General features: G+C 41.3%; 1 protein-coding gene across 7 annotated transcripts in view; it reads left to right on the top strand.

Moving 5' to 3' along the window:
• Window positions 1-14,343, top strand: part of ncor2 (nuclear receptor corepressor 2) — a 144,080-nt gene that overhangs the window by 31,855 nt on the left and 97,882 nt on the right. For all 7 annotated transcript variants that reach the window (XM_039804613.1, XM_039804617.1, XM_039804616.1 and 4 more), the window contains exon 5: window positions 8,311-8,493. In XM_039804613.1, coding sequence (XP_039660547.1) covers window positions 8,311-8,493 — 183 coding nt within the window. The remainder of the gene's footprint in view (window positions 1-8,310; window positions 8,494-14,343) is intronic.

A 14,343-nucleotide genomic window follows, 5' to 3' on the forward strand; every position in this document is an offset into this window, starting at 1 on the left:
ACCAGAGGGTTTACAGCAGGGCTACTCAACTACACTGTTCTGGGGGACACATTTTCAGAAGCCTAATACACAGTGAGGGAGCATAGCTATATCTATGGTGAGGAGAAAGAATAAAGAATGCATTATGACGTCTTTCCGTGCATATTAAGTAGCCATGCTGGGGGAGGGGCGGTTCGTCTCCGGCAGCAGCTACATTTCAAAGATAGAAACAAACTAAAAAAAATAAAAGTTACACTACAAACCGACAGCTTTCGTTTTAGCTTGGTAAAAAACGCGGCTATTAGCAGACTAGCATGTTTGTAGGCTAGTTGTGTAAAACATCGCTATTAGCAAAATAGCATGCTGCAGGCTAGTTGTTAGTAAACAGCCGATTGGGACGAGCAGCAGGCGTTAGCTACGCTTGTGCCGGGTTAGCTTCCGTGGAATGGATAGGTACACTGGAGGTTTGTTACAGAGGTGATGGAGCAGCATGTTTTGCAGCTTAAAATGATCCCAAACTTTCTGTTGTTGTCTTGCGCCTGTCACTCCCTTTTAGACCCTCGCTATTTTCGTCTTCCTTCATTTTGTAATCTGGGCGTCAGTCTTGTGTCTGCAGAAGCACAAACCTCTTGTCGCTAGTAATAATCCTCGGTTGTGGAAACACAGTGAGCCGTACAACCTTAATTACATTGATTTAGCGAAGCTTGGGGCAAATTTTTTGCCTTTGAGGATTTTTTTTGCGTCAATTATTGAGTTATTCGAAGAATCCGTTGCAGCCCTACAATGCATTAGGGCTGTGCTCAATTAAAGAAATTCTTAGTCGACTAACACTCACACAATTGTTACCGACTAATCCAATTAGTTGATTTAATCGACAGATCTGTAAAATCTGAGTTTCTCCATAAAGAGTGCAGCCAAAGCACCACTTTAATTCTTCTGTTTACCAGAGATGTGCTACGTGCGTTTCTTGGAAATGAGTCATTCAGCATGAAAAAGCATAAAACATGACTAATGGACTAAAGAGATCTAAAGTTGACTAAGACCAAAAAGCGACAGATTAGTTGACTCCATCGACTAAGAGGACCGCGCTACAATGCATATAAAGGTGACGGCAAATTTCACGACTTTATTCTTTAAGTCTTTAGTTTTTTTTTATTAATCCTGCCAGCCTCCTTCAGAGTCCAGGCTTATATTAGACACCACAGAAGTAGTAGAAGGAGATTCTGGATTGTAGGAGCTGGAGCTCTGTGGGCAGCAGTAGGAAGACTAAGGGAGTTGTGAAAAAGCAATTAATAAATAAGTAGAGCTGACCTACGTTTTCAAAAGACTGAGGATGAAACTGTGTGAACGCACATCAAAGCGGACTTGCTGCAGTGTAGAGCGCTGCTGATGGGAGGGGTGTTCCTGACATTACACAGAGTGCTTCAAACTGCCAGGGGGGCAGACAGCCGTGGAATGGTAAATGGATACCCCAAGGCTAATAGCAGGAGGGTAGAGGGAAAAACAAAAAACATTGACTTTAAGCTAGCAGAGGAAATATTCAGGAATGCCAGTAATTCCCCTCCAAGAGCACAGAGGGCTGTAAACCCATTATATGAAGTCCCGTCAGATGCATTCACTTGCCGGAGCCAAGTGCACCAAATGATAGTGGGCATGGAGGGAAAAATGCAAGTGAAAATAAGGCAAAGAGGCAAGTGTAGAGAGGCACAGATGGAAAGTGAAAGGGAGGAGAGAGAACCAAAGGAGACAAACAAGAAAGGGCAGTAGGCCAGTAGCGTCAGACAAAGCTGATGCTTGTATCACGACTCACATGGACTGAATCAAGAGAAGGACAAAGCAACATTTTGTTTGCTGTACACCATTGCAGTTTTCTTGATTTTGTGGTTTATAAAAGGGAAATAGGATCAGATTTGAATGAGGGACTTGGAAGTGTCCTTTTTTACACTGGTGCTCTCAAACTTTTTCCATGCATGTCACACTTGCCTTATATGGCTCCAAAAGAGTAACCAAGTGCTATCTGTGATAGTTTACCATTGTGGACATCCACATGTGACAAAGTTGACTAGTACCCCATTCAGACTTTTTTTTTTTTTATAACTTATTTTTATTGAAATTTTCTGTCAACAGTTACAGTGTCGGGTTTTACATACTCCACAAATAAATTATTCACATATCCGTGTTCTTCTTGTCCAGTGGTGATGGTGGTGTCCTCTTGCTGTGTTCTATAATCTGTCCTTTTTCCTGAAATTGTGTCTCTTGTAATCATAGTTTATGTGTACAGTTTATGCTTTTCTGCTTTAACAAGATACTCATCCTCCCTTTTTGAGTTATGTCTTGTGTCAGATTTCCCCAAGATAAAGTATCTTACAAGACTTGGAGTATCTACGTATCCTATAATTTTTCTTCACCCCGCCATATTTTATCCCAATATCCTATTCTCTTTTGGCAAGACCAAAAATATGCATATGGGCTACATCCATGTGTCCACACATTCTCCAGCAGCTGGTTGCTGGTTACCAGATTTCCTTCCCTATTGTTTGGAGGTTATAAAAAATCTGACCATATTTTTCCAATTGAAGTCGCTCCAAATCCTGGAGCTAGTGGCCGTGCACTGCGTTTTACAACTATTAAACCATTCTTCCTCAGTTATTTGCTCCTTCAACTCTTTTTCCCATTTTTCTTTGATATAAAGAGAGGAAGTTCCCCATTCAGACTTTAACAGTGATTCCGGTCAAACCTCTGTTGGCGGCCCATCTGAATGGATCTATGTAAGTTAGCTGCTCCTCCTTCGCGATTAGAGCCAGACCGATAAATAGACTGGGCTGTCATTGCCAGTATTATACTTACGCGAGATAAATTGGTTTTGCGTATTCTGGCCCATTTGATTTCTCTCATTTTCTCTTTCTATCAGATTACTTCAATTATCTTCACAATAATGGTTGCAGATTACTGAAAATAACCCATAGTTGCAGCCCAGCATTTAAGACCACACCCATTGAGCAGCAGTAATCCACATTTATTAACTTGACATACTGTAGAATTGACATGTCTTCACAACCAGTCTTTGGCTCAAAAGAACTAAACCTAAAAGCAACAGCAACATATGTTGCAAAGGTTGGTAGCATAACGCGGCATGTCATCGGTTTTAGTTGACCGTTGTGTCGAATGTATTCTCCTAAGACTACATGAATCACCTAGGCTGGTGTTTACTAAGCGGAACACATTTACAAAGAACGCTACAAGACCCAGAGGTAATTAACAAAACCAGCGCACATGCACAGCCCGAGACATCATGCAGCGGAACGTTCTAAATGTCACCCGGGTCGTCGAGGGCATACAAGAAGAAAACTGTGCTGGGCCAAGGGCTTAGCTATTGGCCTGTGACCTTTTCACACGTATGTCACAGGTGTAGAAGCTGTTGATGTGCTGCTGTACTGTTGACAGGAACAGAGGACAATGTAGGGCACAAAACCAGGGGACGGGCTACTTTTGGCTTCATAGATTTTTCATACCATCAAATCCCTCATCTCATGGTTAAACACGCTCTTTAAACATTTGCGACACTTAACTGTCCTTGAGTTTTCAGCAGAACAAAGGACAACACAACAGTAAAAAAAAAAAAGAAATGCCATTACCTATAGAAAACTGCAGCAACAAAGGCAAGAATGAAAGGAATTTAAGTTTTATCTATCTATCTATCTATCTATCTATCTATCTATCTATCTATCTATCTATCTATCTATCTATCTATCTATCTATCTATCTATCTATCTATCTATCTATCTATCTCCTGCACTATTAAACACACCCCCTCCCAAAATTACTGTACACCATTCAATGATGATATTTTTCTTTTTTTTTAAGATTAGGTTCTGAATCTTCTTTGTAATCTGTGAGATTGTAATGCACACAGGTTGTGCAATTATGTTTTTTTTATCACCATGCTTTTGTCCCCTGAGAGAAATTTCTGGCATGCTGAGCTGTAACACATGTCAGGAAGGTAGTGCTGTTGTTGCACTCAAGGACCTTGTTTTAGACAAAGTCGAGCCATCCTTGGAGCTATTTTCCTTTTTTGTATTTATTTATGGTGACTTTATGTGACTAACTAGCTTTGGCAAACTTGGGCTTCTTGATCTAGGACAGCCCCTCGACATCCCCTGGCACTGACATTTTCAATCACCGCAGTCTGTGGGGTTATAACGCAGCCTGCCTTGTCCAGATTAGCTCACTTACATAACCTTCATTTCAGACGTTTGAAAATAACGCAGAACAAAACTCAAGCTGGATCACACATGCAATCATTTATGACTGTTGTGGCTATAACTCAAGGATAATCGCATACATGCAGAAAGTGGGGGAAGCGGCGCATTCACTGATCAGGAAAAGATAGATCCTGCCCTGCAGACAATACTATTTTTTGCGCGGCGTCGTTACGTAGCGGCTGCATGTGACAGCAGCTCCACTTCCACTCTTGCGCTTTGCATGTGAGCGGATTACTGAGAATTGGCTTAAAGCATGATCTACCAGATTTTGAAAAAAATATTTTGATGTGTGCTGGTAAATGGTAAACCACTGAAGGCAACTGGACTGGTGATGACTGGGGGAAAAAAAAGTTGTCTGGTTCGATGAATTCCATGGTTGACTGTGATATAAACAACATGAGATGACAAACGCATCATTTGTTGTTACAACTGTACCAGTGTAATGTTTGGGAGCATTTAACACATATGTTAACATTGTAATAAGCGTAAAATTCATGGTTTTATTCCTAAAGAAGAAGGCAAATTTACTTTTTGAACAAAGAGAAATGCCTCCTGAAGCCAAAGACTGGTCCCAGGGATAAATCCGCGAGACATTCAGGTGAAATGAAAATAATGACCTGGTCATCTCAATTAAAGCTTTAAGCGATTAGTTGATAAGATTGACAGATAAGTAATTGGTAAAAGGATTTACTATTTAAAGCAATAGAAATATCGCAAAACATTTTTTACACTTGGCTGAGGTGTAAAGTGCTGATACAGCATCTGTAATAATCCTAATAATAATTATCTAAACAGGTAAACTCAGTTGAACAGGTGATATAAAGATCTTTCGTTGTGTAGCCTACTGGTTACAAACTCTGTAATGAGCGATGTTCTGTGTTTTTAGCGGAGCTAGAGCGAAGAATATTCGTTTACAACATATATATGTATATATTATATACAGATATGTCAAACTGTTTTGCCCTCATCGTTGTCCGTGAAGTTTGCTGGAAGTTAATGTAGCCCCGGTGTTTTTTGTTTGTTTTTTTTACAATGTTTTTATTGAATTTTCAATAGAACACTAACAAGGGAGTAACAGGCAAACTACCTTTTTTAAAATCAAGTTTTCTTTAAAGTGATGGTTCGGAGTAATTCACCCTAGGGTCCTTTGCACCATGACCTCGAGCCAAACACCCACCCAGAAGCTTTTTTCACCTGGGTCTAACATTGGGAGAGTTAGCGTAGAGTAGCGTTATCAGCTGAATAGCTTAGCGCGGGGGCTACGGACCCACGTTTGTATCTCGTAAATTACCCCACTAATAATGACCGAAATGATGCCAAACGTCTACAAGTAGTACAAATAGGTTATGCACTCATAAAACGATGGATTGGAAAGTTTGTAAGTATACCAGAAGTTTATGTAAATAACACTTGCCTGCTGGCTTCTGCTCTCTGCTGTTGTTGCTGCTGCAGTAAGACGAGTGCTTAGGGCCGTCTACAAATTACAACATCGAAAAGAGATTTTTTAAAGTAAGTGCTGTAGTATAACTAGCAGGAGACAAGTAATAATTGAGGTAAGTTTGGAGACATTACCTTATTTAATCATTGAATTAATAAATATTTTTGTTGTAACTCATTTTCGGTGTAGTAATTTGTAGACGGCCCTAAGCACTCGTCTAACTGCAGGTAGCAGCAGCAGCAGCAACAGAGAGCTGAGGAGAGCAGGCAAGTGTTCATACACTTCTGGTGTACTTACAAACTTTCCAATCCATCGTTTTATGAGAGCATAACTAGGGCTGGGCGATATGGCTGAAAACTGTATCACGATATAAGTGTTTCATATCGGTCTATATCGATAATTATTGATATTTTTTATGACCTATTTAAAATAAGGACCAGGAGAAAAATATATTAAATTTAAACATTTTTATTTTAAACTTAACCTTCCTCTGATTATAATCCCCTCAGTTATAAAAGCAGAAATGTCAACACAACCATGGAAATCAAAATTAAAATGTAAACATAAGTCTAAAATCACAGTGAAGAAAGAATAAGTACGAATTGCTTAATAAGGTGTAATAAAATGGTGCAAAGTGTTAAATATAAACATAGAGAAACCTGAAACCTGAGAAGAACTATTTTCTGCAGGTTTAGTGCTAGGTTGGTAACCTGGCTTCTGGACAGTGCTCAGCCGTCTGCCTCCGTTATTTCTTTGTAGCGTTGTTTATAAGCGCTGATGCAGAGTACCTCTCCATGGTGGTCTGCTGCTTCGGCGTTGTAGCAGCTGCAGATGTTGTTGGACGTTGCTGGCGAATACACGGCTGTGCTCCAAAGTGTGCGCGCGGCTAAGGTGGTAAAACAAGTTTCTGCGGTAGTGTTGGTGGGGACGACGGTCAGACTTATAAAATCCCCAAAACTGCCATACTGACTTTTCATGTTTTATCAACAATTTCCTCGCTTCGCTCCGGCACTCACTTTCCACTTATCGCTACACGCCCCGGTTCTGTTATTGTAGAATCCAACACGAGACAGCGATGTGGACGCAAACATGATACTGTTACATGATTGGCTGTTAGAGTGTCACTCCCTACGTTGCTAGGTTACCAGAGAGTGAGTGCCTTTGTTCATGCAACCAAACTTGCTTCGCAACTTCTGGTTTCTTCCGAAGAAGAAAAACAAGTTATCGAACGTTTTATCGAACGCATTTTCTATTGATATTGATTAGGTGTCTATCGCGATACATATCGTTATCGTTTTATCGCCCAGCCCTAAGCATAACCTATTTGTACTACTTGTAGACGTTTGGTATCATTTCGGGCATTATTAGTGGGGTAACTTACAAGATACAAACGTGGGTCCATTAGCCCCTGCGCTAAGCTATTCAGCTGATAACGCTACTCTAGCTAACTCTCCCAATGTTTGGCTCGAGGTCATGGTGCAAAGGACCCTAGGGTGAATTACTCCAAACCATCACTTTAAGTGCTGTGTGGTGGATTAAATTAATGCAACAATGTGGTTGAAGTAACTGTTATTGAAAGGACAAGTTTTAAATATATGAATGGAAATCGGTGTTGTGGATCTTGGGTTACCCCACCTGCCAAATCCCACTTAAACCCCTGGATTAATCAAGGTAATAATTGACCGATCAATCCAAAAAAAAAAAAAAATAATAAAATAAAGATGCAGCCCTCATCTCAATCCTCTGGTACCAATCCTCTTCCATTGAGCAACTTTTGAGATGAACTAAAGCACAGTATCCATTTAAAAATGAATTATTCTATTCTTTAGATCAGGGATGGTCCACCACTGTACTATAGAGGGGTTTATATTATGAGTGTATACTCACAGAATGTATCCGCTGACTTAGAAGATTAGCAGTTGTTTGATTGATTGCTTCTCTCTACTCTGTCATCAGTAGAGCTGCTCAGTTGATGAGCCACACTGTGTATTGTGTGACTGACAGACGCACACCATTTCCATCCATTTGTCTGCCAGAAGACATGACTAATAAGTACCTCCTATATTTGATGATTCAGATTTCCTCCCTGTGTCCTTAAAAGCGAGTTATTCACATTTCAAACAAAGTCTTAAACCGAGCCAGCTGCCAGTGCTCTTGTGCATAATCCTGGCAAGGGGAGGCTGTGACCTCGTATTCATTAGTGTGGTCTAGTGACACCGAGACGCTACGCTGGCTTTCATTACCCAGAGGATTTAATTACTGGCATGTGTTACCTTCCCAAAGGATACACAGACTATGTTTTCAAGAGGATAGAGAGAAGTGCAATGTTCTTCTGAGATGGTCAAGCCATATCAAGACGGTCTTCATGCTCTGTTGTATGTCAGATACCTTGACCTTACCCGACCTGCCGTCTATAATCAGTAGTATCCAAACATCACATAGACTTGTCTTACCACATGAAGTTCCTTTTTGATATATTCCTCTTTGTCCTCATTCTTCCCACTCCATTCAGGCTTCATTTGCATGAGTTTAATGTGTGTTGACTTTTGCTAGAGTGTAAAGTTGATCAAAATATTATACCCAGCTTTTATATCTAAGCTTGCCACTTTTCTATCTGTTGTGCTTCTGTAGGAGCGTGGAAGTGGAATGGGGAAGCTGGAGCCAATCTCCCCCGTGAGCCCGGTCCACATGGACCCTGACTTGGATCTGGTGCCGGCTCGCTTCTCCAAGGAGGAGCTGATCCAGAACATGGACCGCGTGGACAGGGAGATCACCATGGTGGAGCAGCAGATCTGCAAGCTTCGCAAGAAACAGGTCTGCACACCTATGGATCTGGTCATAACTTTGGGATTATATTGGCTTGCTTTGTGTTTAGAGATTGCGCACTGATGCGATCTCAGGTTTTCCCGTTGAGCTACCTGATTTTAAGATGTATTTGGTTTCCCTGTGGAGAAGTTCTGGTGTCTCTGCTGTAGATGCATCCGGCTTTGAAATTGATTTATGTTCCCGCCTAAGATTTCATTTGCTGATTCGTTGTTGGTATGCACCAGAAAGGCGCATTTTTTGGCCTTGAGAGGACCGTTGAAGACATGAAAGGGGAGAGAGAGGGGGGAATGACATGCAGCAAAGGGTCGGAGTCGAACCCGGACCCACTGCGTCGAGGACTTAACCTCTATAAAGTACAGGCCAAAAGTTTGGACACACCTTCTCATTCAATGTGTTTTCTTTATTTTCATGACTATTTACATTGTAGATTCTCACTGAAGGCATCAAAACTATGAATGAACACATATGGAATTATGTACTTAACAAAAAAGTGTGAAACAACTGAAAACATGTCTTATATTTTAGATTCCTCAAAGTAGCCACCCTTTGCTTTTTTGATAGCGCTGCAAACCCTTGGTGTTCTCTCAATGAGCTTCATGAGGTAGTCACCTGAAATGGTTTTCACTTTACAGGTGTGCCTTGTCAGGGTTAATTAGTGGAATTTTTTCCCTTATTAATGGGGTTGGGACCATCAGTTGTGTTGTGCAGAAGTCAGGTTGATACACAGCCGACAGCCCTATTGGACAACTGTTAGAATTCATATTATGGCAAGAACCAATCAGCTAAGTAAAGAGAAACGAGTGGCCATCATTACTTTAACAAATGATGGTCAGTCAGTCCGCAAAATTGCGATAACTTTGAATGTGTCCCCAAAGTGCAGTCCCAAAAACCATCAAGCGCTACACGAAACTGGCTCACATGAGAGGACCGCGCCCAGGAAAGAAAGACCAAAGGGTCACCTCTGCTGCTGAGGATAAGTTCATCCGAGTCACCAGCCTCAAAAATATCGCAAGTTAACAGCAGCTCAGATTAGAGACCAGATGAATGCCACACACAGTTCTAGCAGCAGACACATCTCTAGAACAACTGTTAAGAGGAGACAACGAATCAGGCCTTCATGGTCAAATAGCTGCTAGGAAACCACTGCTAAGGAGAGGGCAACAAGCAGAAGAGATTTGTTTGGGCCAAGAAACACAAGGAATGGACATTAGACCAGTGGAAATCTGTGCTTTGGTCTGATGAGTCCAAATTTGAGATCTTTGGTTCCAACCGCCGTGTCTTTGTCTGCGACCCAAAGAAAAGGTGAACGCATGGATTCTACATGCCTGGTTTCCCACCGTGAAGCATGGAGGAGGAGAGGTGTGATGGGTGTGGGGGTGCTTTGCTGGTGACACTGTTGGGGATTTATTCAAAATTGAAGGCATACTGAACCAGCATGGCTACCACAGCATCCTGCAGCGACATGCCATCTCATCCGGTTTGCGTTTAGTTGGACCATCATTTATTTTTCAACAGGACAATGACCCCAAACACACCTCCAGGCTGTGTAAGGGCTATTTGACCAAGAAGGAGAATGATGGAGTGCTGCGCCAGATGACCTGGCCTCCACAGTCACCGGACCTGAACCCAGTCGAGATGGTTTGTGGTGAGCTGGACCGCAGAGTGAAGGCAAAAGGGCCAACAAGTGCTAAGCATCTCTGGGAACTCCTTCAAGACTGTTGGAAAACCATTTCAGGTGACTACCTCTTGAAGCTCATCAAGAGAATGCCAAGAGTGTGCAATGCAGTAATAAGAGCAAATGGTGGCTACTTTGAAGAAACTAGAATATAAGACATGTTTTCAGTTATTTCACACTTTTTTGTTAAGTACATAATTCCATATGTGTTCATTCATAGTTTTGATGCCTTCAGTGAGAATCTACAATGTAAATAGTCATGAAAATAAAGGAAACTCATTGAATGAGAAGGTGTGTCCAAACTTTTGGCCTGTACTGTATATGGGTGCCCGCTTTACCAACTGAGCTATCTGGGCGCCCAGGCTTTGCAAATTTGATTACAAAATACCTAATTAGGCAAAAAAAAAACAATCTGTCTAGTCACAGATTGTATTTAAATTTTTTCATTCACGTTGTGATAAGAAAGTGGCAATCCCAGCAGAATGGGTATTGCAGTCTCTTTAGCCTTCCTGCTCTGTTAAGTACTGCTTGGCATGCAGCTTAATATGACCCACCCTTTTAGAAGTATTTGTAGTGATGATTTAGGTACTTCAAAGTTCTTTTTCATGAGATTGAGGTTATTTTGTGCACAACCTATAAGAAAAGACAATGTGTAACGGTGAAGAAAGTTGAGTAGATGCCACTTTGTGATGTCATGCATGTGCATTCTGGACATATTTTTTAACCAGGCAGTTCTAAAAAGCCTAAAAGAACTACCGTGTATCCATCATGCTTGTGATCATGTCTCAGTCTTTGCCAGTGCTGGCACCCTGGTTGAATTTTCTTAGTGGCAGTGTTTTGGCTTGTTCGAAATGTTCTTGTGTGGTTTTCCAATGTGACTTTCCCTGCCAGGCTCCAGTTGGCATCAGTGCAATAAAGTCTTAAACAGACTTTGGAGTGTTGTAATCGCTGCATTCAAGTTCTGTAGCTGTTCTTGCTCAATGTGCCGCAATTCTGAATACGCACTCCTTAATGCAGCTGCATTCTTTCTCTTTTTTTTTTTTCTTAATTTATTATTTAGGAGAAAAGTAGGTTAAAAATATGTGAGGCTATAAATAACCACCTCCCTGGGGGAGGAGGATAATGGTGGAGATTTTGTGACTGCTAAACCACTCATATCCCTGCTGCGCTGTCTCCCCTTTTGGCCACCTGCCATGTTTAGTAGAGAAACTGCATGGTCGAGCTCGCTCTTTTTTTTCACCCGAATCCCTCCTCCACCGTGCATGCTGTTATGTTAACATTCTGTTCATTATACTTAATTATATATATATATATATATATATATATATATATATATATATATATATATATATATATATATATATATATATATATATATATATATTTGTACAGTCCAAGATAAAAATGGGGCGCCTGCTACTTGAATGCTTTGTACATAAGGCCTGTCCCGATAACAAATTTTGCTGGACGATAAATTGTCCCAGAAATTATTTACGATAAGCGATAATATTGTCATCGAGAGACCATTTGCATCTAATATAATGATAATGGCATAATAATACAGGTACACCTTTTCAAAGATCAATACACTTTTATTTCTAAATAATATTTAACACTGGAACTGGAAGACATTTTAAATATCCAGAATATGTCTTTGATCTCCTTTAGTATGTCGTCTTTCACGCTGATGTACAGTTGTGGAATTGCCGTTTGTGACACAAGTTCTCAGACTAGAGACTCTGTACTACATTTTACAATTATTTAACTCTAAATATTAAATTTAAATAATATATAATTAATAAATTAAATCTATCTGTATGGCTATCTGCCACATGGCGAGTAAATGTACCCAAAATAGTTCTGTTTTCAGTCTTCATTTTTGGCGAAGGTGCGGCTTCTGCTCCTCTTCAGGTCCGGGCTTTGTGAGGCGCACAACACGACACAACAACACACACACACCCCCCCCCCCCCACACACACACACACACACACACACACACACACACACACACACACACACACACACACACACACACACACAAAAAAAAAAAAAAAAAAAAAAAAAAGGAACAACTCTGACATACTTTCCAACCTCCGTGTTCTGCGGACAGCTGGAAACTTGTACCGTTAATGTTCTGTGCATTGCCGGACACATGGAGCCACTTTCCTCGAAACCGGTTTGCGAGACTGGCGAGTCCACAGCGGCGTGTATGTCGAGCCCGTCTCCACAGTCTCCACCTGCAGGTTGTCAGCTGTGTGGTTTTGGATTGAAAGGGAGGCAGAGGCGCAAATAACACGGGTGATGGCGCCATATAGGCCTACTTTCTTTTGGCGCCTTAACTGCAAAGTGCTGCGGAAACCCTGCTCCAACTCTCAACTACCGTTTGGTCTGTCTCTGTTCTCTCTGTCCACAGTCCGCCCCCACAAAGAACCATGCGACTGACAAGAGGGTTCACTCCTCGTTCGCTTCAAGGACCGAGAGTGGTCCCTCCCGAGTCTCTTTGGTAGAGAGGGAGGCGGGGAAAACAAACAAGCATGCAAATGGAAATTATCGCGGCCGGAAAAATTATCGAGCTCATTTTTTTTTATCGTGCGATAACTCGATTTATTGACTATCGCGACAGGCCTATTTGTACATTGCTATTTGTTAATAAAAACGACTTAGTATATTATTAATCTGGGTATTTTACCTAATTCAGTGTTGTAATGTACAAATACTTTGTTACTGTACTTAAGTAGAAATTTCACGTATCTGTACTTTACTTTGCTATTTAAATTTATGTCAACTTTCACTTTTACTCCACTACATTTCCTAGATAAAATGTATACTTTTACTCCGTTATATTTCCACTAAGCATCTTCGTTACTCGTTACAAAAAAATAAAATTAGAAGAAATGTGTGCGACTGCAATAAGGGAGGTTTGGCGAATCACTGCTCCTAGATTGCATTACACGCGCTCCGCCCGCCCGCGTCTCTATTTCAAGCGCTTGTTTGTTGCTAAAGGAGGAGGACGCCTGAAACCGCAAAACGTGGAAGCCTGAGCACCTACTGGGAGGACTTCCCGTTATCGTGAAGCGACCAGGCCCGACATAAGCAATGGCCCGATGGCCGGGGCCAGTAAAGCAGGTATGTAGGGCTGGTTGCAACCACAGTCACTGGTGTGTGCGTTACTTCACGCAGCACATAGTACTGACTGGAAAGCGTTACCGAGGATTATTTACCGCGATAGGCAGATGAACTAACGCTACACTCGTTACTGTAAGTAGGTAGCCTACAATAAAACCTCCACGATTAAAGAGCCAATACTTATCAATAACCCACGTACCTGTTCTACAGGCAGAAACACTAGGAAACCATATCTCAGTCTGCGCTGCCCACTCGTCCGCGGCTGTGCAAACACAGCTCTACTCTGCAAACAGCGACTTTACAAGCGAGCTAAAATGAAAGATGTCAGTTTGTGCTAGTACGGTTTATCTTAATTTGCAACCAATCTTGAACTTTGGACAAACTCTTGTAAGCGTAGCTGCTGTCTAAGCGAGCCATCCTCTCCGCCGCCGGGCGGTAAAACCTATGGATGTATTTTAAGACCAAAACAAATACATGTGGCTGTACTTAATAATACGCGAGATGACGTTCTTCATTCTTGGCGATGTTGCCGGTTGTATTATTTAGCAAAGAATTGTCTTCTTTCAAATTAGGATACAGGACTAATCTGAGATCATTTTCGAGTTAAGTAGCCTATCTAGTTATCATTATGGATTTTCCATGTTTTAGGGGTTTGCTTACTAATGTAAAAATATAGCGTCGCAATTTAGTAAGAAAGTGAAAATACCAAACAAGATGATGGTATTAGGTATAATTTAATTTTCTTTATTTGAAAGTCCGGCCCCTGGAATGTCTGCTTAAAACAATTCTGGCCCTTGGAAAAATGTAGTAGATGACCCCTGGTCTAGCTTTGCTCCTAATGGCACAACATCCAGTGGCAGTGGCTAGCTGGGTTAGAACCATTTTTTCTAAAGCATAGGTGCAGCGTATATTTTCCTGCTTTTTGTCCTTTTCCAATCACACCTATGATATTTCTTCCAGGGCCAGTAAAATGTAGAAGGGGCCAAGCAAACTCTGATCTACTAGCCCGAGGGGCCAGTGGGGATTTTTTTATGTTG

Source organism: Perca fluviatilis, chromosome 6 (genome assembly GCF_010015445.1).
Source record: "Perca fluviatilis chromosome 6, GENO_Pfluv_1.0, whole genome shotgun sequence".
NCBI lineage: Eukaryota > Metazoa > Chordata > Actinopteri > Perciformes > Percidae > Perca > Perca fluviatilis.